Source organism: Furipterus horrens, unplaced genomic scaffold (genome assembly GCF_987537825.1).
Source record: "Furipterus horrens unplaced genomic scaffold, mFurHor1.1.pri manual_scaffold_1, whole genome shotgun sequence".
Classification (NCBI taxonomy): Eukaryota; Metazoa; Chordata; class Mammalia; order Chiroptera; family Furipteridae; genus Furipterus; species Furipterus horrens.
Genome location: NW_028327171.1, coordinates 1,142,632 through 1,166,358, shown reverse-complemented (window position 1 = coordinate 1,166,358; position 23,727 = coordinate 1,142,632). Strand labels below are relative to the sequence as shown.

At 62.1% G+C, this 23,727-nt stretch overlaps 1 protein-coding gene across 1 annotated transcript in view; it reads left to right on the top strand.

Annotated features, from left to right (window-relative positions):
* Positions 1 to 23,727, top strand: part of TIAM1 (TIAM Rac1 associated GEF 1) — an 84,693-nt gene that overhangs the window by 11,396 nt on the left and 49,570 nt on the right. The window contains 6 exon segments of the mRNA XM_090271355.1: positions 1,815 to 2,280; positions 5,215 to 5,387; positions 16,564 to 16,788; positions 18,308 to 18,493; positions 21,815 to 21,961; positions 22,903 to 22,977. Of these exon segments, the coding sequence (XP_090127481.1) occupies positions 1,815 to 2,280; positions 5,215 to 5,387; positions 16,564 to 16,788; positions 18,308 to 18,493; positions 21,815 to 21,961; positions 22,903 to 22,977 (1,272 nt within the window).

Sequence of the window (23,727 nt, the reverse complement as noted above, 5' to 3'; positions counted from 1 at the left end):
CGTTCCTACGTGGCTCACACCAGTTAACCAGGAGCACCTGGCCCAGGTACCGTCTGCAGGTGTTTGCACTGCAACGTAACGTTTTTTACCGTTTGCACAGGGTTTTGTTGTTTTTGGAGGATGTACAGTGTGATGACTTAGTAAACGTGCCCACTGTGAAATGATTCCAACAATCAGGTTAATTAGCGTATCATCCCCCACATCAGCGCCCCGTTCCTGGGGTGGCGAGAACACTAGGGATCTGCTCTTAGCAGCTTTCAAGTATAAATACCGTATCGTTAGCTGTAGTCACCGCGCTGAACACCAGGCCCCCGGGACTTACTCATCGCCCAGCTGGAAGTCCGCGTCCTGCCCCCAGCAGCCCCTGGCAACCACGGTTCCGCTCTCCGGCTCTGGGAGCCTGACAGTTTTAGATTCCACGTGGGGGTGAGTCACGCAGGCAGCGTCTCTCCGGGTCCCCTGCTGTGTCCATGTTGGCGAGGCCCACCCCTCCGCGGCTCCCTGGGTTCCGGCCATGCTGAAGGCGACGCGTGCGGCCCCCATAGTGGCCCTGATGGCGCTGTGCAGAGGTGCGGGCGGCGGTCTGGCCGCCGGCGGAGCAGGGTCAGCTGGTGGCTGGGTCGTTCTGCCCCGTTTCCTCTCAGCAGATCTGAGCCCAAAGCATTGGTTTTTGTGGCCGTTCAGAGCATCCTGGTGGTGCTGGTATTTTCAAATCATCATTAACTATTTGCGAGACTGAAGCCTCACACGCCAGCTCGGCCCCCAGATGCACCCTGCCCTCCTGCCTCTGCTGAGCACCGCGTTCCCAGTCTCTGCCTTTGAGAAAAGCCCATGAGACTGTCAGGCTGCCCTGCCCGCCGCTGCTGCGGTCACTATCCTCCCGCAGTTCCCGCCGCTACTTAACTATTGTTTATGGAGGTGCCTGTAGTCCTCCAGAGCAGCTCAAATGCTGAGTTTGGAGCAGACCGGTCTGTGGCCTGGAAATGCTCAGCTCCAGAGCCGGGCAGTGCTTTGCGAGCTCCACATGGGCTGAAACGGGGACCCGGCACCCCCGTGTCTGGGCAGGTCCCCAGCTGTCGCCTGGCCTGGGGCCGTCGGTGGCTTGCTCCGGACTCCCAGCATCCTGGCTCTGAGAGGCCGAGGGACCTGGAGAGCGGGGCCGGGGCTGGGGGCCCCGCAGGCTTGTTTCCCTCCGCGAAGCGAGAGGCTGCGTGTTTTCTGGAAGCGCAGCTGGCGGGGGTGTGCGTCCGGGCTGGGCGGGCATCCAGGCGGCCCCCCGGCTGTCTTTTCAGTCTTGTCGCTACAAAGCAGGCTCCTTCCCAGGCCTCGATTTAACAGCAGCAACAGAAAGCGGGGCCGGCTGCGCCATGGTACCCCAGCTGCGTCCTTGTCCGGCTGTAAGCCCCGCCCCCGGGCAGCCAGCTGGTCGCCTGCAGGTTCCCGGAGCTGCAGGCGGCTGGGGAGGGCGTGGAGCCCGGGGCTGGTGGCCGGGGAACCTCAGGAGCTGATCGGCCAACGAGGTCATTATCCAAGTTCGATCGGTGCAAGCTCTCTGCGGCGTCCCCGCGTCTTTCCCATGCCTGGAACATTTTCCGTGGGTCGCCTCGGTACCAGCGCAGTGGACGGTGTTCTGGGCGTCCCGTGCACGCGGGGTTTGTGCGGATGCGGCTGGGGGCAGCGCCCCTGCAGGAGCGGTTGGGGAGTGGCGCCCCGTGGGTGACGTGCGGCTGCGCAGCCCCCGGCCGCACCTGCCGGGCTGCTGCGCAGGTCCCTGCGTGACGCGTGTCCCCGTTCCCTCCCTTCCACCCCCCAAGGATGTGAACGCGGGCGAGGGCAGCGAGTTTGCCGACAGCGGGATCGAGGGCGCCACCACCGACACGGACCTACTGTCCCGGCGCTCCAACGCCACGCACTCGAGCTACTCGCCGCCGCCGGGCCGCGCGTTCGTGGGCAGTGACAGCGGCAGCAGCAGCACGGGGGACGCGGCGCGCCAGGGCGTGTACGAGAACTTCCGCCGCGAGCTGGAGCAGAGCGCCGCCAACCGTGAGAGCCTGGAGGACGCGGGCTCGGCGCACAGCGACGAGCGCTCCAGCGGCGCCCCGAGCTCCGGCGGTGCCCCGAGCTCTCCCGGCCGCTCGGACGTGCTGCGGGCCGCGGCGCAGGGCACGGTGCGCAAGGCGGGCGCGCTGGCTGTCAAGAACTTCCTGGTGCACAAGAAGAACCGCAAGGTGGAGCCGGCCACGCGCAGGCGCTGGAAGCACTACTGGGCGTCGCTGAAAGGTGAGCTGAGGGCACCCCATCCCTCCTCTGCCCACTGCTGCTTCGCTGCCCGGGAGGACAGGAAGGGAGCTTGGCGATGAGGTGGCGGTTCTGGCCGCAAGTCGCACAGACCCACAGCAACGTGTTCCGCAAGGTCCAGCTGTAGTCCCCTCCCACCTCCCCGGGTCAGACCATCTGAGGCTGGTGTGGCACTCGCTCCTGTGAAGTCCCCGGGACCTTGCCTCTGTCTATGTGACCAGGCTCGCTCTCCAGCAGGTCCACATTCCGGGGGGGGGGATGGGGAAGTAAGGGTGCTACCTGGAAGTTGCCCACATCTCTCGTGCTTCCATCCCTTTGGCCAGAAATGAGTCGGGCCTAGCTGCAAGGGAGGCGGGAATGGCAGCTTCCCTCCCGGGCTGTGTCCTGGGAGCGCACAGCTTGTCCCATGGAGGACCCTCCTGTCAGCTCCTGGGGGGCAGTTGCTGCTGCAGTTGTGGGTGGGATGCCACCTTCCTTTCCACGCTCAGTCATCAGACTGGCTGGGACGTGACTTTTCATGGCTGCACGTCCTAGATGTTTCAAGAAGAGTCAGGTACTTTCTTTTCCTTACCCAAGGGTGTGCTTACTGAGGAGAGAGATAGAGAGAGACAGACAGATAGACAGACGTCGATCGGTTGCCTCTCGTCTGCTCCCAGACTGGGGATTGAACTTGCAACCTAGGCATGTGCCCTAACCGGGAATCGAACCCATAACTTTTTGATATATGGGACTGCACTCCAACTGCCTGAGCCGCCCGGCCAGGGCAAGGAGGGTCAGGGGCTTCCCCTTGTCCTTTCTCTTGTCTGAGTCTACCTCAGGGGCGTGACGCTTGAACAAAAAGCAGAATCCTGGCAGCCTTAGTATCTTCTGTGGAAAACTGCAGGAATGTTGATTTTAAACTTTACATTTTATTCACTGGGCTTAGCTGAATCCCTTATTATGGAGCATGTAAAGTATATGCTAATAGTTTAACACACGTCTGAACCAGGGATGCTCTGCCTGGGAAAAGCCTGTCGGCTTGCCCTTTGCTTTTCACCACGAGCCGGTCGTCCTGCGGGAGAGCTGCTGCTCCCGCTCACGTGGACCCAGCCCGCCTTGATGTGGAGGTGCCGCAGGGGAGCGCGTGGAGGGGCGGGCCAGGCGGCCGCTCTGCTGCTGCGGCCGCTGTGGGGGGAGGGTGGGGTGCAGTGAAGGGGGACGGCTGCTTCTTCACCCCCTGCCCCCCACTGTCCGTAGCGCCGTCACTGCGGCCTCCGTTGCCTGCAGCAGCCTGTCTCAGCGTTTGTGTTGTTGATTCATGCTGACGCTTTAGCAGGCCGATTGAAGGGAGCCCCCTCCCCGCCGCCACCGTGGTCCCCTGGGGCGCTTCCAGAGGCTGGGCTTGGGGCCCTGGGTGAGGGCTGCTTTAGCGAAGTACCAGAGGCTGGGGGCTCACACAGAGGAAGTTCACTGTCCCGCAGCCCAAGGGCCGGGGTCTGAGCCGGTCTCCCCGGCTGGCAGGGGGCCGTCTTCATCGGCGGTCCCTCGGTACCTGTCTGGGGCCAGGTTCCCGGGGTCTCACTGTACTGTAACTGCCTGTTTAGGGGCCCTGCTTCCTCGGTCAGGCACATCCTAAGTGTGGGGTTGAGATTCCAGTGTAGGAATTTGGGGAGATACAATCAGCCCAGAAAGGCTCCAAATTTGTGGTTTAAACCAGCTTCCCGGTGATTCTTGCAGTAAAATCGAGAGCAGCAGGGTTAGAGTAACAGTGATTGGGTGTTCCCGTTTTCAGCTGGGACATGGAGAGGGCTGCTCTGGTTTTGCTGGCCCTGCAGGGAGCTGGTGACGGTGGGGCGGCCGCGCGCGGGCGGTCAGGAGCGCGGCTCCCGGCCCGTTAGGGGAGGCCGCCTTCACGCGCCCGGTGACCCAGATCTGACGACACCATCTGTCAGCACCCTGGCCCAGAACACGGAGCCACCGAGTCCTTGGCTTCTGCGTCCTGACAGGTCCCCATTAGATAGTGACAGTCGGGGCCGCTCCTGCCACTCACCGCAGGGACTGCTGCCAGCTTCTCGCGGCAGCCCTGGGGGGTCGGGAATGAAGGCGGAGGCCGCTTGGGGGCTCTGGGAGAGAGGTTTCTCCGAAGGTCCTTTCACTGCCGACAGAATAATTAATTACAAAGGGGTTTCCTGTAGAACTGGTCTCTGGCCCGTCTCCCTCGACAACCAGGGAGCGCACGTGGTCATCGGTGAGGACGAGGGCAGGCAGCCTGCTGTCAGGGGGAGGGAGGTTTGCACTTCCCAGATGGGCTGCTCCACGCGGGTCTTTTTTACTTTATTTTATTTTATCTTTTATTTTTTAAATTGTTCTATTATAGTTGTCCCATTCCCCACAACCCCCCCGTTGCTCTCCCCTGTCCCGCCCACACGCTCATCTTAACAGCGGAGCAAGTAGGAATTGCGTCAAAGCACATGTCAGCCACCCACTGTCACGGAGGATCGTGAACCAAAGTCGAAAGGTGATGAAAGCAGCCGTTTGGGACGACGTGACATGGTCCCCGTGTGCCCGCAGCAGGATCTGAGGCATCCCCTCACTCACATGCCACAGGCTCCGCTCTTGGTTCTCAGCCTGTGGGACCGCGGGGCGCTCGTCACGGCCCCGTGGGCACGTGTTCACCGTCACGGTGGCCAAGGGGCCCTGGGGCACCCGGGGCCTGTGAGGACACTTACATGAACGGTTCTGAAACAGAAATGCAGCATCTTAAGAGACCGTGGGGCGTGCGGGAAGGAGTCCCGGGGGGTCAGGAGCCGTGGTTTAAGATCCGTGCCCCCAGGCGCCGCCCCCGTGACTTCAGTGCAGGCACGGCCCCCACTCCCACTCCCCGGGCTTCACCCACTTCAGCGTCCGGGACTCACGCAGCCCCTGTTCTGTCCCCAGGGTGCACGCTCCTCTTCTACGAGAACGACGGCAGGTCGGGGGTCGACCCCGCCAGCACCCCCAAGCACGCCGTGTGGGTGGAGAACAGCATCGTGCAGGCCGTCCCTGAGCACCCCAAGAAGGACTTCGTCTTCTGCCTCAGCAACTCCCTGGGCGACGCCTTCCTCTTCCAGGTCGGTTGGGTGTTTCGTTTCGAATCTGAAGCAGATCCATCCTCTCCAGCCCGCACACCCCACCCTGTCCCCCTCTTAGTGGTGGGTCTTGTCGGGGGCTCCTTACAGAAGCGGATGGAAGATGAACGACGAGACCGAGTCCCGGGGACCCTGGGGCTCCTGGGGGCGTGCGAGGTGGGCTGGGAGCCGTGCTGCTGGCTGCCGCGGGCCGGAGCGGTTCGCCTGGGTCTCTGCCGTGCGCGCAGCACCTCGGAAAGGAGGCCTTTCAGGCCGGGTCGGAGCTGCCGAGCTTCCCCTGTCCTGGCGCGCTCTCTTCTGGTGGCACTCGTGACATGAGACGGTGACACTCTAGAGACGGCGAGTGGTTCCCGAGTTGTTCTCTTTGCCGTCTGACCGAGCCTTCGTACCCAGGGTTCTGGAAGTGGGACTGTCAGGTGCCGTAAGCATGGCAGCCAGCCTGCCGATCCCTTTGGGGTTAGCATCTGCTTTAACGGGGAGCCCTTGGCGTGTGCTCAGCTGGGGTGCACTCTGCCGGAACTTACCGTGGTGCTGCTTAGGGGGCTTCCTCCACTGATTTCCATCATCAGATCTCTCTGTGTGCTGAGCACATCGCTCTTAAGAGCGCCGAGGGCCTTTCGACGCAGTTCCTGCACTTAAGGTGTTTCCGTCTAAAGCCGGGACAGGCCCTGGGGCAGACCTTCATCGTGTGGCGGGTCCGACAGTGGGTGTTAGCCATCAGAAGTGCGTCGGGCGGAGCGCACAGTGGGAGGGTTCCGCGCTGGAGCTGGGGCAGCGGCTCGGGGGAGAGGAGGAGGCTGTTTCCCCAAGGCCCTGGGTTTGGTCCCCAAAGTTATTTCCAGCTGTGAATTTAAAGTAATAAATATGAAATAGTGCTTTTGGGAACAGGAAAAACACCTGCTTTTTCTTTCTTTAAATCTGTGATGTAAAACACACATGCAGAAGCGTGCATGAAGTGGAAACGTGTTAGCACCGCACAGTAAGTCTGTAACCGCCGCCAGGTCAAGAAACAGAAGGTTCCAGTGCCGTGACAGCCACCCGCCGCGCACACGTGCAGCCTGCCGGCTGGACGGAGGGGATGTGCGCTTGGTTACTCAGGCCAGGACACGTCCGTTTGTTTGGGAATGTCTCTATTTCTCCTTCCTCGGGAGGGATAGTTCTGCGAGGTATGAACTTAATGGTTGACGTCTCATTTCAGTGCTTTGCAAACACCATCCCACTGCCGCCCGCCCTCCGTGGATTCTGATAAGAAACCAGCGCTAATCTTATGGACGCGGCTTCTCTCTTTTTGCTTTGGGGATTTTGTCTTTAAACAGTTGGGTTATAATATGTCTACGACTATTGACGTCTTTCAGTTTATTCCACCTGGAATTCATTGAGCTTCTTGGATGTGTAGACGTGTGTGTGTGTGGGCTTAAATCACATTTATAGAGTTTTTAGCCATTCTTTCTTCAAATAGTTTTTCTGCCCATCTATTTCTTCTCCTTGGAGCTCTAGCTACGCTGATGGTGGCAGCCTCCGGGTCTCTGGGACTCTGTTCACCTTTCTTCATTCTTTTTCTGGTCGGTTCCGTAGATTGGATAATCCGAGATGACGTACTTCAAGTTCACTTAATTAAAAAAAATTGTTTTTTATGCCAGCTGAAATCTGCTTTTGTGCTTCTCTGGTGAATTTTTCACTTCAGTTATTCTACATTTCAACTCCGGAATTTATATTTGGTTCTTTAAAAATATGGCTATTCTCTACTGGGTGAGATATACCGGTAATTCTCATACGTTACTTCTTTAGACGCGACTTTCTCTAGATCTTTGAAAATATTCGAAGTAGTTGATTTAATGTTTTTGTCCAGCAGTCTTCCATTCGGACTCTCTCGGGGACAGGTTCTCTGGGCTGCTGCTTGTCGAGTGTGTGTGTGATGCTTTGTTGTTTTTCTCCATGTCTCTCACTTTCCTGGTTGAAAACTACGTTTTAAATGCAGCAGGTCCTTGAATACCATCATGTAGTTCCATGTTGTCTTGTTACAACATGGACGAGATGCCGTAGGAGCTTAACTCTTATGTCCATCGTCTGCGGTAAAACCGGTTTTGTTAACGTAGTTTTGCAACAGTTCCAAGAGACTCTCAGTGCCGTGTAGTGGGGACGCACTGTGGTTCACTGCGGCAGCTCTTGGAATCACGCCCCCCACACCCACACCCACACCCACATCCATGCACACACACACGCACACACACCCTCCTAGGGTTGCTTGTTGGTTTAGTGACTTCCCTGAAATTCGTAAAATCTTCATTTCTCTTCATGTGCGGTCACTGAATTGTGAGTTTAGTAGCCAGCGGATTATGGGAGAGGCTGCGTCACCCCCCCCCCCGCCCCCGTCTGCTCTGAAGAGCCCTGTGTGCGTGAGCAGGGCCTCAGTGCCTCTGCCTTGGCCTCCCCTCGGCTCGCACCGGGCCTCGCATCAGCCAGGCGGGCGAGCGTCGGGCCTTCTCCGGGCTTCCCGGTGTGTGCACAGTCCTGCACGTGTGTGTGGCCTCCTAGATTCCCAGGACCGTGGACATTTCGTTCCCCAGATTCTCCGGAAGTTCCTCGGTCAGCTGCTCTTTCTGCCCCCTGTGTCACGGCCTCAGGCAGCTGTGAGATTAGGCAGTTGCTACTGGTGGTGATTCCCAAACCCCGTGGGAGCACAGGCCGTCTGAGGGCGGGGTCTGCGTCAGGTCCGACAGCAGCAAGCCCCACGAGCGGGGCTTTCCCGTGACCTGCCGAAGGGGTCAAATGCGGACATTCCCTGAGGACGGGGTTTGGGGGGGCGGGCTCCGAACCCACCCTGCCCTGCTCAGTGCTCGCTAGGCTGCCGGTTCCCCTTGATTGTGGGGATCAGGGAGATGAGGATGGGACTCGCGAGAACTGAAAAGCTCGCAGGTTTGTTCTGGCTGAGAAACCTCCATGTTTTCCAACAAGTGTACCTCAAACTGTTATAAGCCCCAATTGTTTTCAGAGCTTTGAAAATTTTCATATTGACAGTTTTTGCCAGTGTTCTCATTGCTTTTACAGAAGGGCGGGTTTGTGAGGTCCTGACTTTCCCGCTGCCACTGAGGGCCGTCCCAGGACGTTCACAGACCAGACAGGTGTGGGAGCTACAGCGGCACCATTGATAGGTGAAAGCTGCCGCAGCCCCAGGCTACCCGGGACATGCGGCCCCCTTTTCATGGGTCCATCTGGGTTGATCTCAGTATTGGGGGGCCGCGAGCAGTGTTACCTGTGTTCAGGATACGTGTCTGTGTGTCTGTGGGTCTGTTGGTATGTGCCCGGGAGAGGCGTCGCTGTGTCATGGGGCCCGTGCACACACGGAGGTTTACTAGACCCTGCCCCACCGTCCCAGAGTGACCGAGGTAACCACACGTCCGTCAGCAGCTCAGGAGAACGCCGCCTGCCCCTCCTGCCACCCACGCTGGTGCCATCAGACCCTCCTTCTTTCCTGAGCTGTCGGTGTGGGGTCAGTCCCGCTGTTGTGGGTGCAAGGCCGTTTCAGCGTCACCTCTGTGACACGCTCCTTTCCAGGTCCTGCCTGGCGGCCCCGGGTCGCCTCTCTGGTGAACGGGCCACGGCAGATGCTCCCTTCCCGCATGTGCCAGCTTTGCTGGTCACGCGTGTTGCACATACCTGCCCGTGCTCTGCGGGCGGGAAGGGGCCTTTGTTCTGCTGGGATTTCTGCGTGTCCGTGGCGCTCATTTCTTACGTCTTCCTTGTGGGGACTCCGCTGTGAGTTCTGTTTGAAAAATCCAACCGAAGAGATTCTTCCGTGTAGTTTATAAGCCATTCTCTTCTGCATCTGGTGTTGCTTTTTAGAGACGAGGTGGCAGTATCGCAGGTGAGAAGGCACCTGTGTTCCCTGCAGCAGCGGCGCAATGGGCTGTTGTCACGTCGGCAGCTCCTCCCTGAGCGCTTGGGGGTGGGGGCGCCCGCCGCCCGGGGGTGTTTTACAGTGTGAGTCACGTCTCCTTTCCATAGCAGCCAGGGCGTCGGCCGGCGTGTCCGTATTCCGGCCTCCCGCTCTGGACTGTGCCCCCCATTTGGTGCCGCCGGGGCTTTCCCAGGCTGACAGTTGGACCCTGATCACACAGTGACGGACCGTGGGGTCTTGTGTGAGGCCAGCCTCCCTGTTCCGGGGCTGCTTATTGTCGGAGTGTCTGCTGCTGACACAGCACCAGGGGCTCCACTCATCGTCAGAAGAAGCCGTTCGCTGGGAATGTCCCTAAATCGTAGCTCATGTCGGTCAGGAAATAACAGGGCTGCTTTCAGCTGCCCCCCTTTCTACTCAGACGCCTCTGATGTCAGTTCCTTTCTAAAGGACCCTGCTGGCCCCCAAACTGCTGGTGGGATCGACACCCAGGTGGTCGCACTGAGGAACCTCTTCTGGGGCCGCCCAGGACCCGGTTCCCGCAGCCCTCCGTGCGTTCTTGTGCGGCGACATTTCTGTGCTGCTACGGGCGGCTGGACACAAAGTGAGCCCTTTCAGAGAACACGGCTGTTCTTCGGAATCCGTGAGGGCGCTTTCTGCTCTCTGGTTTTAACCCACCTGGTTCTGGGAGGGGGGGGGGCACCTTTGAAAGGAGCCCCTGTGTGCGGGGGGTGAGGTTCAAGCAGGGCAGACCTACCGTGATGTTGGACATGACTTCTAGGCTCCTCCAGCCCCGGGCTCAGTTCAGCGCGAGCTTCCAGAGCCCGTGATGCTGACTGGACGCTGCTCCCCAGGGGGCCCCCGGGAGGAGGCTCCCCTTGGCACAGCTGTAGGAGAAGGGAGCTTTGTGTGCTGGGCAGGGCTGTGTGCAGGGGGGCAGGGGTGCTGCTCCTCACGCAAACTATTGTAATCAGAGCCCTTCCCTCTGACTGGAAGCCAGGAACATGCCAGCCACCTACAAAGTGCCGTCTCCTCTTGGTCCTGCATTCTCTCGTCACCGGAGGAGGTCACCTATAATCCCTGAAAGCTCAGTGGCTATTTGGGTAACATTTGCCAATATTGGCTTTTAATCCCTGCCGGGAATGCCCCGGGCACATAATTGCTGGGCAGGGTGAGAACGATGGCTGATCAGGTAGGAAATCACGCAGTTATGTGTCTGAAGACGTGTGGGGACTGTCACGGGTCATTGCATCTCCACAGACCATTTCCTTCTCGTTGTTTAAAGTCACTTGTGTGAGGGCATAGCAGGCCCAGTCAGAACAGCCCAGAGAGAAGAGAATTGTAAGTACCTACAGCGTTGCGCTGCCCTGGGGCTTAAATGTGACCGTGCAGGTCAGGGGCTGAGGACGGCGGGTGCCCACTCAGTGTTCCGTGCGGTGGCTGGTTTGGTTCTGCAGAAGAGACTGGCTCTGTCCTGTAACTCACGTCTCTGTCCAGAGGCTGAACGTGGCTTCCCCGGGCAAGTCCAAGGATTGGCGTCTCACCAGGCTCTGGACAGTGTCTTGAAGGGCCGTGGCCAGGGCTGTGTGTCAGTGGACAAAGGTCATGAGGACCTGTGAAGCCAGCTGAGGGGAAATCTGGAAATCCCGTCCACCTGGGGGCACCCCGGGGACTTGGCAGGAGCACCTGTGGGTCTCTCCCATCTGGGACTCAGCAGGGCCCTGCAGCTGGTCAACCTGGGAAGCACCCAGCTCTTCAAAGGTCTGCGTGGGAAGCTACTGCCCAGTTCTGGAACGTTCCTCATCGTGCTGAGGGAATGTGTTCTTTCCGGTGACCTTTGCCATGTCCCTTGCTCCCGTGTTCTTCCCCAGAGTCTAAAGCAAGCCTGCTGCTCTGTTCTCCTGGCGTCTGAACTGTGCAGACAGCTCCCACCTGCCTCCTGCCCGCGTTCAGGTGTCTCTGCCTCACTGTCAGGTGTCCAGCCTGCTCCCCCGCCGTCCAGGCCCCCCGCCCCCGCGCGGCCACCTCCTACGGAGCGGCCCCTGCTCTCATTTCCTCCCCTGCGCTGCGGCCAGTTCCTGGATCTGTCAGAACCCACAGCCGACCGCTGCGCCATCCTGAGCTGGCGGGTGTCCGAGCGCGGCCGCCGCGCGTACCCAGTGGGCATTCTCTGTGTAGCGTCCCCCAAATGCAGGACTGAAGAGCGCCTCTCTGAAACGGTGTCCTTCTCAGGACCGTGTTCAGATCTTCATGGATCCTGATTTCGCCTTCCCTGGTGTTCATGCCCCTCGTGAGGCCACGTCATGTGCAGGTGCAGGGAGCGGAATGTTCGGTCTTTGTTCTCTGTGTGGGTTTCAGCGCTGACTCGGCGTGTCCCTTAGCCCTCCAGCTGCCCTGCCTCCAGCCAGGCTCTGCAGGCTCCTTTACCTTTGGCTTTGGCGGGATTGCGGATGTGGGGGGGGGGGGTGGCCCCAGGCAACGGCGCTTTATCTCTGCAGAGAACCTGACTGCCCGACCGCCTGTCCGCGCCTTCCTGGAGGCTCCTCTCCTGTGATCTAGGGAAAGAGGGAGAAGCTGCTGGGAACGGCCCCCCGGCCAGGGACTCCTGTGGAAACCGCAGAGAAGATGCAGGGTCAGAGCGCGCTCCTGGACGGGGGGCAAGTGCCCGGTGCTGCTGGGCCCCATCGCCCGCTCTGAGGGCGGGACGGGCAGAGAGGAGCGTGTTCCGGTGGCAGGCGCGTCCTGGGCTGGGGTCGTGGACGGCGCTCGCTCCGCTGCCGTGGGTTCTGAGCTTTGCCCACGTGCAGGTCCGGGGCAGGCGCCTCGCGGTGGCGCAGCCGGCCCGAGCGTGCGGTCTGCGTGCTGTTCTGTGCACCCAGAGGACGCGTCAGTGCCGGTCTCTGTCTTCCTTTTTACATCGTTTTACGTTTGTGCCCAGTTGCCACGAGCACCTGGTTTGAAAGAACTCACTGAGCTTTTAACTCTTTAAAGCAGAACCTCTCCCCCCTTACCCCCACGCCCAGCGTCACCCCCAGAGCTCCTCACCCAGGGTGTTCGGGTTAATCCCTGCCACCTGACTTGGGGCGCGCCCTGCTGACTTGCTGTTAAGACAGGTGAGCAGTTCCTCGGTGCGACACACAGGTCCTCCTCGCCTCCTCTTCCTGCCTTGTTCCGTGAAAATCTAGGGTTGGCTCGGTATTAGGGTGAACTAGTATTAGCGGCTCAGCCTAACTACTGTCATTTTATGGCCCTTTTGAACCGCTACCGCTCCCGCCCCCAGTTGTGACCCCCCTTTCTTCTCCTCCCCAACTTGCTTATTTTTCTGGTGACTTAGCAAGCTTCTCTCCCTCTCCAGGGGGCCGAGGGGAGCCGTTGCCCCCCCTCCCGCCCGGCAGGCTCCGCCCCCACCTGGGGGTTTTCCTGTGGAGCGGGGTCACCTGGTGCGATTCCTGGGTTTACCGGACTTCCTGTTCTCTTCACAAACTCCTTCGTTCTCACTGGAAACCCTGAGCAGCGCCCTGCAGTGGTTCAGACTTGAGCGCGCCCGCCTTCTGCCCTTTATGGGAGCAGCGTCCGAGTCCTCGGGGACCGGCGCAGAGGTCCCCACCCCTCGGCTCTCCTCCCGAGCGTCTGCTGCGCTTCGCGTCCTCTTTGGCAGCTTTAGAATCACGCCCTTACCACGGGTGCTTGGCCTCTTCATAGTGTAGTGACCTGCCTTCTGTTGAAGCTTTAACTTTGGTTATTTTTTTCTTTATTCCTGAAAGCGCGCCTCCCTCCCCCTCCCTCGTCTCGTTCCTCTTCACGGCGAGTGGCCTGGCTCGTCCCACCTTCAGGTTCTCCGAGTCCCTGAGGATGAGCAGAATTTTGGGACGTTCTCCTGCCCCGGGACTGTGTCTCTCCTTCGTCCCGGTGTGTCTCCTGCAGGCGCCGTGGTCGCCGCCCTTCACGCCGGACGCGTTCGCCTGTGTCGGGGGTGCCCGGCGTCCGGCCGTATTTCAGCGCCAGAGGCCGCGGGGCCGTGCACACTGTCCCCCACGGTGGCCGTTAGCGAGGCCAGGGGAGGGCTCGTTGTCGGGGTCGGCCCCTCAGCCGTTCCCTGTGGGCAGAAGCGCTTCTCCCTCTGGGCCCGGCTGCTCCGTTGCGGGCGCCTCCGCCGGGCGGCGGGGAGGCCGAGGGCAGGACCCGCGGCGCAGGGACAGGGACGCCCGTGCTTCTCCTTAGGGGTCAGGAAGCACGTCGTAGGCCAGTCTGTGTGCACCAGCTGACCTGCATTCAGACCCTCGGGGCGGGGAGGGGGGCTTTCAAGAACCCTCCTGGAACTGGATTCCCATGTGGCCTCTTAGAAGCACACAGCTCTGTTCCCTCCCCCTCTGTTCTTTTATTTTTTAATTAATTAACTTTTAACATTTTAGTTCTTGTCTTAGAGGGAGGGGGAGAGGGGAAAGGGAAGGGGAGGGAGGGGGAGGGGGAGAGGGGAAAGGGAAGGGGAGGGAGGGGGAGGGGGGGAAAAGGAGGGAGGGGGAGGGGGGGAGAGGCGGGAGGAACGCCGATGATGCGCTGCCTTCCATTCACACCCCAGCGGGGCTGGGCCTCATGGGCCCCGACCCGGCATCGAACCCGCGGCCCTTCAGTTTGCAGGACGACGCCCAACCCCCGGAGCCACACCGGCTGGGACTCCTTTGTGTTCTGACGTGGGGAAAAGTTCAGCCCCTTCATGGCGATTCCGGTGCTTCCGGAAAGTCAGATCCTCTGCAGTTTCAGTCTCCTGGATCTGACTAGCTTGTCTCTGGTTAAAACGAATTTCCCCGGTTCCTGCCGCTCGGAAACCTCTGATTATCTAAACCACAGGGGAGCAGGGGCGGGTCCTCCCTCCAGCTGCGTAATTGGAGCCAGATCTCCGTAAAGACATAACAAAGCCCTGAGCTTCCTCCGAACTCTGCCCTCAAAGGCGGCCCTTGTGCAAAACGCTTTTTTTGCTGATTACTTTCTTCTGCTGGGAAGACCTTGGCTCACTCCTGTCTCTGCACTTCGGGCAGCCCTCACGGCACCCCCAGGGCAGAGCAGGAGTCGCGAGGCCCTCCCTCTGCACCTGTCTGGTGGTGGGGGGAGAGGGCTCCGGCGGGTGTCCCCGCTTCCCGCCTCTCCCCGCGGGAGGGACTCTGAGGCCGGGCCCACAGCAGACTGATATCCAGGACTAAACCTGCCTGGTTCAGGGAGGGGACGCAGGTGAGCGCCTGGGGAAAGCTTTTCTGTGCAGCGGGTCAGGATTTGGACCCTGGAGAGGCCGTGCTGGAAAGCACTGGCTCCAGTTGGCGGGCGGCTGGGATCGGCTCCAAATACATTAAGCCTGCGTGCTGCCCCCGAAACGCTTTGAGAGTTTACTGCACGCGCCGTGGGTGGCAGTCCCTACAGCCTTTGCCCACTGTCATCCACACAGCGTGCCGTGAAGGCCACCAGGAGAGGACGCAGCTGGGAAGCCACTCAGTGGGCTGTGCTGCCGCATGGAGGCCGCCGGGAGGAGCAGGAATGCTGCCTGCAGTGCCTGCTGCCCCGGCCCTGACGGACCCCTCCTGGGCCCCCAATGGGACGGGCTGTGCAGGCGTGGGCAGCACACGGCGCCCCGTGGTTAGAGGGCTGAGGCTGCGAGCACACTTCTCTGTGTCTTCTCGAGATCGTGGGCCTTGGCGCCTTTTCTTTCCTTTGTTTTAAGACATCTTTGATTGTGGTGACCTATGGGTGACATCCCACCCCGGCCACATGTGCGTGCACAGCTCGGTGGCGTGAAGCACAGTCAGGGTTGTGCAGCCATCACATTCGCCTCTGGGATGCATCGTCCCGCACACCTGAGACCTGTCCCATGAAACGCTGGCGCCCTGTTCCTCCTGCGCCGGCTGCTGGCCGCCACCACCATCTTCTTGTTTTTTAATCCTCCCTGAGGACGCGCCCCCTGATCTCACACACGCACACACACACCCCCATCGGCTGCCTCCGGTACGTGCCCTGACCGGAGATCGAACCTGCGACCTTTCGGTGCACTGGGGTGACCATCAGCCTACTGAGCCACCTGGCCAGGGCCCTCATCTTTTTATTTAAGTCGGAAAATTCCAGGGTAGCTGCGTTGCGAAATTAAGTGTAATCCGTGCAGTCTTTCTGCGTCATCTTCATCGGTGGGTGTTGGCTCCTCCCATTCCCGCTTCCTCTTGGGGAGGTGCAGCCCGGCCCTCGGCTTCAGACGAGCCGGTTGCCCTTGGCCGAGCCGGGCAGGTGGGGGCAGGCAGGCTCACCTTTACCAGCTGGGAGCACGAGCCTGTCGGATGGGGGCTCCGCCGCAGGCAGAAGGCGCACCCACGGCTCTTCCCTCTGCAAAGGCCCCGGCACTGGGGGTTCTCGCTTTGCTGGTGCCAGGGTCACGAGGAGCACCCTGCCCTGCGTGTGGCGGACGCGGTGCTGATGTCTGAGCAGTGACCCGCGTCACCTGCTGTTCTCTGTAGACGCCCCTGTAACCCCGCCGTGCCTGGGGGCGGGGGTGCTGCTGGGGGCCGCTGTGCCTGGGCGTCCCCGCGTGTCCCCAGGGCACCCGTGCCCGGCTGCGGCATCGCTCCTCGCCCGTGGGGTCAGCCTGCGGTTCGGCCGCAGCGGCTCGGGGGGCGGGGCACGCGGGAGTGTCCCGGGCCTCACTCTCACGCTGGGCCCCGCTGTCCTCTCTGGAAGCCGACCTTGGCTCTGCAGCCGCCCGCTGTCTGCGAGGGGTCGTCACACGAGTGGGTGTCTGCGCTCCGGCCAAGGTGTGCACGCCCACAGCCTGGGTGGTGGTCCGGTCATGGAGGCTGGACATCTGAGGTCAGCTGCCGGCGTGGCGGGGGCGTCGGCCTGCTCCCTGGCTCCTGGACGCGCCCGGTCTCCGTGTCGTCACGGGGCAGAGGGTGGCCGGCTCTCCCACCTCTTGTGAGGGCACAACTTCCTGTGCCTCCGGATACCGTCACGCTGGGGGGACTTAAGCGTTTGAATCTGGGGGCCGCATAAACATCTCGGCTGTGGCAGCAAGCGGTTCCGTAAGTGTGTGGGCGGGACGGACGTGGTGGCTTCGCCCGGACTGCCCGTGGGCACTGTGGGCGTGGCGGCCGGCCCGAGACCGCTCACGGTAGCAGCGACACGCGGCGCGAGGTCAGGACGGCGGGTGGTCCGCACGGCCCGCGGACCTGCCGCCCGGACGCAGCGCAGCACAGCGCGCCCCCATAACCTCAGGCGCTGTCTCCCCTGCAGACCAGCAGCCAGACGGAGCTGGAGAACTGGGTCACCGCCATCCACTCGGCCTGCTCCGCGGCGCTGGCGCGGCGCCACCACAAGGAGGACACGCTGCGCCTGCTGACGTCCGAAATCAAGCGGCTGGAGCAGAAGATCGACATGGACGAGAAGATGAAGAAGATGGGCGAGATGCAGCTGACCTCCGTCACCGACTCCAAGAAGAAGAAGACGATTCTAGACCAGGTACCGCGAGCCGTGCGCGCGTGGGAGTGCCGCTGTGGGGTGCGGGGTCCATACCACTGCTCCTGGCTGTGCTGTCACCGGCAGTGTCCTCGGTGGCTCACCGGTGACGGGCAGGGGCTGGGGGAGCTGCCCCGGGTGCGTGGAGGGTGTGCGTCCCCGTCCCCCGTCAGCGCGCAGACCGGGGGCCCAGCGGTGGGGCTCCCTCAGCCCGCCCAGAGCGCCCCACTGGGGAAGCGGGGCCTCTGCAGCTGCCCCGTGCCAGCACTGACGGGCCCGTCTGACGAGGACGGCGCAGGGGGTGACACCACAGTCTGGCTCTCTGCGCGTCCGTCAGCGTCGGGGACAGCCCTCCACGCCACGGCCCGGGGCTCTGTCCTCGCGTTCAGGACGTGATCCGTGTTGGAAGGATACATGGGAAGCCACGTGGACTTCCGCGTTTTTCCCCCTTTATTTTTTCCTTCTGTACCCGACACGGTGTTTTTTAAAATTCAGGTGAAATTCACCTCACGGTAGACGTAACCATTTTAAAGGGTCCCGTTCACAGTGGTGAGCAGCCGTCACCTCTGCCTCGTGCTCAGCCCTGTCACCCCTCAGAGTGAGCCCCGGGCCTGCCAGGCACCTGCCCCCCTGCCCCGGCGTCTGCCTCGGGGGACTGACCAAGGCGGGTGTTTCTGTGAATGGAGCTGCGTGCTGTGTGACCTTCGGTGTCCGACCTCTGCGCCCACGGGCTGCACGAGGCAGGGGTCACACGAGTGCTGTGTCCCACGGAGCGTTATGCCACACAGGCACCGTTCTGTCATGCGCATCCGTGCGTGCATGGCCTGGGCAACGCCTGCTCTGGGCCGTGGCGGATGGCGCCCTGAGCACACGTGTGCACAGCCCTGGGCTTTACATCGGAGGGAAGGGCCGGCCCTGGTCGTTCTCCCCCCGGCACTGTCCCCCTCGCTGCCACCCCCGTCGGCCTTCGGAGACGGCGCGATTTGCTGCTGTGAAACGTGAGGAGCCATCTTGGAGACGCCCACTGCTGGGACTGTGTCCCCGAGTCTGGGTGTCCACGGTCTCCACACCTCGTCTTTCCCAGGCCCCCCCCGGTCCCCCCCCACCGCCCAGCTCTCCCTGCAGCCCGCAGTCTGTGGGCCTCTGGCCTCTCGTCCCCCCCCCGCCCCACGTCTCCCGTGGGCGGCAGCTCTCGGTGCATCACACGTTCTGCGGTGCCGGGGTCCTGCCGTCCGACCTCTCCTGCCTTGGGGCCCAGAGCCTGGTGCCGGTGGATCCGCGCCGCTGCGGACGTGAAATGCGAGCCGGGAGGCGCGGGGAGGAGCGAGGCGCTTTCTGTCACCCACACCAAGCGTACGGCCACAGACCTTTGCAGGAACACACACGAGCTATGCACTAGTTTCCCTAAGAAACGGGGCGCCTCTCGGGCCCCCGAGGATGGAAGTCAGGGCCCTGCCACATGCAGCTCTGCAACACGCGTGTGGGGGAAACTAAGCGCTGTCTCCCGTCTGCTCCCCCGTAGATCTTCGTCTGGGAGCAGAATCTCGAGCAGTTCCAGATGGACTTGTTCCGGTGCCGCTGCTACCTGGCCAGCCTCCAGGGCGGGGAGCTGCCGAACCCCAAGAGGCTCCTCGCGTTCGCCAGCCGGCCCACGAAGGTGGCCATGGGCCGCCTGGGCATCTTCTCTGTGTCGTCTTTCCACGCCCTGGTGAGTCGCGCCAGTGAGCTTCTGCGGACGGGACGGCGCGTCCTGGCGGGGGACGCCCAGCAGGACGTGCGTGGCGAGGCCACTCTGCCGCGGGTGCGCGCCTCCCTTGACTTCGTCCTGAAATTATTCCTTCAGCCCCCCCTTATGGGGGCCAGGACTGTTTGTGTAAAGAAAGAAAACATGAAAGGTGTCGTCTTAAGGGGTCGCTCTGGCACGTGGTGTGTGTGGGTAGCTCATGTCGTTCTTAGGCGCGGTCACGTTTTTAACCCAAGCAGGTGCTGTTTGTATTAACCTGACGGAAGTGGTCCGTGGAGGCCTCCTGCACGGGTGGGTTTGTCCTCTGTCCGCCCGCCCCCCTGCCCCCCCCGCACACTCGTGCCGTGGACATGGACGCAGATCTCTTTGGAGGCCCCTTTTCACTTATTCTCATCGTCCTCTTCGTGGCCACAGACGCCTAGTGCGTTAGCGGAGCGCGGGCCTCTGCTGGCTCCCAGCGCCCAGAAGCCCCTGCGTGGGGGGCGAGGGCTCAGCGGCCTCGGAGGGGCGGGCGGAACAGCCGTGCCATGTGCCGGCAGCCGGGACGCCTCGTGCTTGCCAGGCTGCGGCCTCCTCCGTGCACGTGGGTCCTTCCCTCTCAGAACTCGCTGAGCAGGTACCGTGGTCTCAGCGGATCCGAGGCGGCGCACCCGGGCGCGTTCGCTGGGGCACTGCGGGTGGGGTCGCAGGGTCCAGAAGCTGCTGTGGAGCCGCGTGGCCTCGCCCACCTGCTGTGCGCTGCGTGCCAGCTGTGACGCAGCCGGGAGGCCGTGTTCTTCTTTATAAATAGGTGCCTCGTCATCAGATAATTCGGGTGGATTCACACTTTTAAAACAAGTCCTACCCCGAGCCCCTTTCTGGAGCCCTTGGAGCCAGCGGCTGGTTGTTCTGCCAACAGCCGGGCTGGAGTGGGGGTCTCAGCGTGAAGTTCCGTTCACGGGGGTCTCTGCAGCCTTCGGGATCTGCAGTCACTAATGGAGGGTCTGGCCGTGAGCTGCGGGGGAAGGTGACCCCTGTCCAGTTTGTGCAGCGGGGCGAAGGCCGCGGCCTCAGGCCTGGCCTCGGGGGGCGGCCTCCTGGGGGAGCGGTCAACGGAGCAGCTCCTGCGCGCTGCCCACTGCGGCTTCTGCTGGCTTTTTTTTTCTTCTCAAAATCCCTCCGCTCACTGAGTCATCGCTGTCTGGGGCCACCGTTTATGAGGCTCCCACAGTTCAGAGTCATCACCCGTGAGAGCCGCCCGTGCAGACCCCGCTTGTGGGAGAGACGGGGACTCCCCGGCCGGCTGGTGCCTGAGGAAGCTGACAGTGGCGCGGGCGTCTCTTCTTGCCTATTGGTCTGCGGCGGTGAACCGAGGAGTCTCCGTGTCGTGGCCGCAGCCCATGTGATGTCTGTCCACTCCAGCCCACAGGCCTGCGTGGGGGCCGCCCAGGGTCATGGCAGCCAGTGCCCCGAGGCCCTGCCCCGCGTGCTCCCGTGGGCTAGCGTGTAGCCTCCCGTGCTGGTGGGAGAGGCGGGGGCCGCATGGGGCTGCGGCTGACTAAGCACGGCAGTGCCGGTGGGCACGCGTGGGGCGGAAGGAAGCAGCGGCCCCCGCGGAGGGGCGCCGGCGTCTGGTGGGGGCGTGTTTGCGTCTCATCGCGTTGCAGACAGATGTCAGCGGCGGGGCCAGGCCGGCATGGCTTCCTCTCCAGGGCTTCTGCCGATAGCGTCATCTTTCCGGGTTCTTAGCCTCGTTTCTGACGGCGGGCTTCCCCGACTCTGGCGCGGTCACGCAGGCGCACGTGTGAGCTCACTGTGAGGTTGCCCCCGACAGCCTCTGCTCACCTCGAACTCAGACGGAAACGGAGGAGAGGCTCCCGCGTCACCCGCACGACTGCCTTTTGTTCTGCGGCTTGGGGTCCGCTGCCCCTGCGTCCACTCCCACCCCACAGAGGGGCCCCCGTGCGTGCCAAGCGGAGGAAAGGCCGGACCGCCCTGGCAGCTGCCTCGTCTGTGTGTCCTCACTCGGGACCGAGGCCTCCCCGGAGCCCTGCAGAGGGGCTGTGTGCGTTCCTGTGGGGACCGTCTGGGGGGGTCCTCGCCAGTCTGCTCGTGGGCTTCGAGGGCGTTTACCCTGTCACTGCCGAAAACCCCAGCGGGGCACGCCTTCCCGCCGGCGGCCGACGGACTGCTGGGGGCCCCTCGTGTGCCCACCACACTGCCCCCCGAGAGTGCTGCCGGCTGGCAGGGGCACACTGGGAGCTGCCCGAGACGTTCCCCTCGGGCCCCAGGGGACCATGGTGCTTCCATTTCTGGAAGGGGAGCCGCGGTGTCCCAATGGGACGTCCTGGCAGAGCGTCTCGTCGCCGGGACGCTGCGTGCCCGCGTGTGTGCCGGGGGTGCAGGGCGAGCGCTCAGTGCTCGGTGTCTCCTTGCGCAGCTGGCGGCACGTTCACGCCCGAGTGTCCCCTCTGGAAGCACTTGTCTGGGCGCTGGCCCCCTGCACAGTGGCTTCGCTCCTCGCTCAGAAGCAGACGAAACGCAGCGTCCGTTCCTCTCGTGCGCACCATAGGGCGTGCGCGGCCAGCAAGGGTCCCCCACTTCGTGGGCCCCCCGCCTCGTCCTGCCATCCTCGGAAGTGCCTCTGCCCTGCGCCCGAGGCCGCTGCCGTCTGCGCCCCCTGTGCCAGGAAGGGGGACCGGGGAGGATGGGGGGGAGACCCCTTCTTTTCAGGGATGGCTCCTGGCTTTGCCCATGAGGCTCTCACCTCGCTTCGCTCAGAGCCCGGTCCCCGCACCCCGCGCCCTGCGGTCTCTGCTGGGGGCGGCGGGAAGTAGTGCTGGGGGACAGCTGCCACCTGTCCAGCCAGGAAAATGGGTTTTGGGGCTTCCGAGGAAATGAGGTGGAAGGGGCTGGTGAATTGAGATTCGGCGTGGACTCGCGGGAACCAGACCCGCTGCTGCGGTGGGCCCCGCTGTTCGTTTGCAGGAAGCGACGGCCCTGGGGCGTGTGGGGAGGGTCCCCGTGTGGCTGTGTAACTTGGTGCGGGAGGTCAGGCCCATGGCCAGCAGGCAGCGAAGGCGGAGAAACAGCCCCCACACTCCGTGACGGTTTTCCGTGCCTTCCCCGCCGAGCGTAGCGGGGCCTGGCTTTGTGAGTCCTCTGCTCACCCTCGGAGTCTGCGCAGCCCCGGGCCCGGGCCAGGGCTCAGTGCTCGGCTGGTGGGTCCCTGTGGCCGGTGTGGCGGAGGGCTGGGGTTTGAGGAACACGCCTGATGCGCTCCTCCGTGTTCCCCGCCGTCCGCAGGTGGCAGCGCGCACCAGCGAGACGGGAGTGAGACGGCGGACTCAGGCCACGCCCCCGCCCACGAGCAAGCGGAGGAGCAGGTTCTCTTCCCTGTGGGGTCTGGATGCCACCGCCAGGAAGAAGCAGGGGCGCCCCAGCATCCACCAGGTGGGTTCCGGGGTGCGGGAGAGCAGGCCGGTGGCTCCCGCCTCCCTCTGGCGTGTGTGTGCACGCGTGTGTGCGCGTGTGCACTTTCCTGTGGAGGCCGAGTGCTATTTAAAGTCAGTTGCTGACACGGAAGCTTTGGTTGTGCAGGTGCTCTGACAGGCACTGCGTGCCCCTGGTGCTGACCTGGGCGCTGACCTCGGCGCTGACCTCTGCTGCCAGCCCACCCAGCCCCGGGCTCCCGGGAAAGGCAGGGCTTGATGATGATGTCAAGGGGCACCGGGCTATGGAGCCTTAAGTTTTTAAGGAGTAGACAAATTTCTATTTTATGTATTAAAGAAAAACAACCCTTCCTGTGGCATTGTGGTTAAAAACTACATAAACGAGTATTAAGAAGTGAACTTGCCTCGGCTGGTGCGGCTCAGTGGACTGAGCACTGGCCTGAGAGCCGAAGGGTCGTCGGTTCGATTCCCAGTCAGGGCACAGGCCTGGGTTGCGGGCCGGGCCCCCAAGTGGGGGTGCACGAGAGGGAACTGATTGATGTTTCTCTCCCTCTCTTTCTTCCTTACTCTTTCTCTCAAAATAAGTACGTAAAATCTTTAAAAAAATCTTTTAAAAAAGCGAACTAATTATTACTGATACCTGATCATGCATACGAGTCTATCACAGAAATTCTTCCTTGTGAACGAATCTAGGTCGTTGCTTTTGCAGGTTTATTTTGAACTGTAGGTGAGTTATCCAGATGTAAAAGCAGGCATGTTTTGGCTGTCACAGGCGTGGGGGGTGGTCTGGCTAGAGTAGGGTGCGTCCCTGACCCATCACCCCAGAGCCTGCACTCGGGCCTCGTGTGGGCGGCTCTGAGCCTGTCGAGACAACTGTGTGTGGCCGGCCCATGTGCCACCCCCTCCTGGCCCGGACTTCTCATGATGCTAGTGTGTTTGCAGGTGTTTGGGGACGGACCCGATGCTGTCAAGCAGTCTTTGGAGGGAGCCTTCGATGACACTGTCCCAGATGGCAAGGTAAAAATAAGCACACGTTTCTTTTCTGAAAGGGCCGCCGAGGCACCCACATGACCCAGTGCAGTGGCTTCGTGGGCTCCTAAGTAACGGCACGCGGTGTGAACAGCTGAGACGGTCAGATCTTTACCGTCAGGGGACAGGCGCGCAGGGGAGGGCAGAGCCTGCTGTGTTTGAATCCCAGTCAGCACGAGAGGTGGCATCTTCAGTACGTGTCCCCCGAGGGTGGGCACCCCCTCGGGCATCAGGGAGGACGTGTGGGCTCCAAGCCACGGCTGATCGCCTCTGCGTGGCCCCCTGTCCCGAGGCGAGGAGCTGCCGACGTGCGCTGTCTTCTCCTAGTGCCAGAGGACTGCCCTGAGAGCAGCTTCCTGGCTGCCTCCTGCGACACGTGTTCAGTGAAGGAGCCCCAGACTCGGTTCAGTCTGCGCTTCCAACCTGCTCTGAGTGAAGGCCCATAGAGAATATTGATTGTTTTCTAGGCTGTTGTTTTAGCCCCTAAATAAACGGACGTGCCGAGAGTTAAGACCCAGCAGCCTCTTTGTCTGGGGCGCTCTGACGTCGGTGCCGTGACCTTGTGGGACCCTCTGGGTGTCAGAGTTCATGTGACAGAACTCAGTGCCCCGGTGGCCGGTGGTGGCTCAGCCCCACCGTCTTGCTGAGCTGGGCCCTGGAGCCGGAGCGCAGTGGGCAGCTCTGGCGATGGGAGCGGGCAGGTGCCGTCCCCCCATCGCCCCAACAGTGTTCGTACCC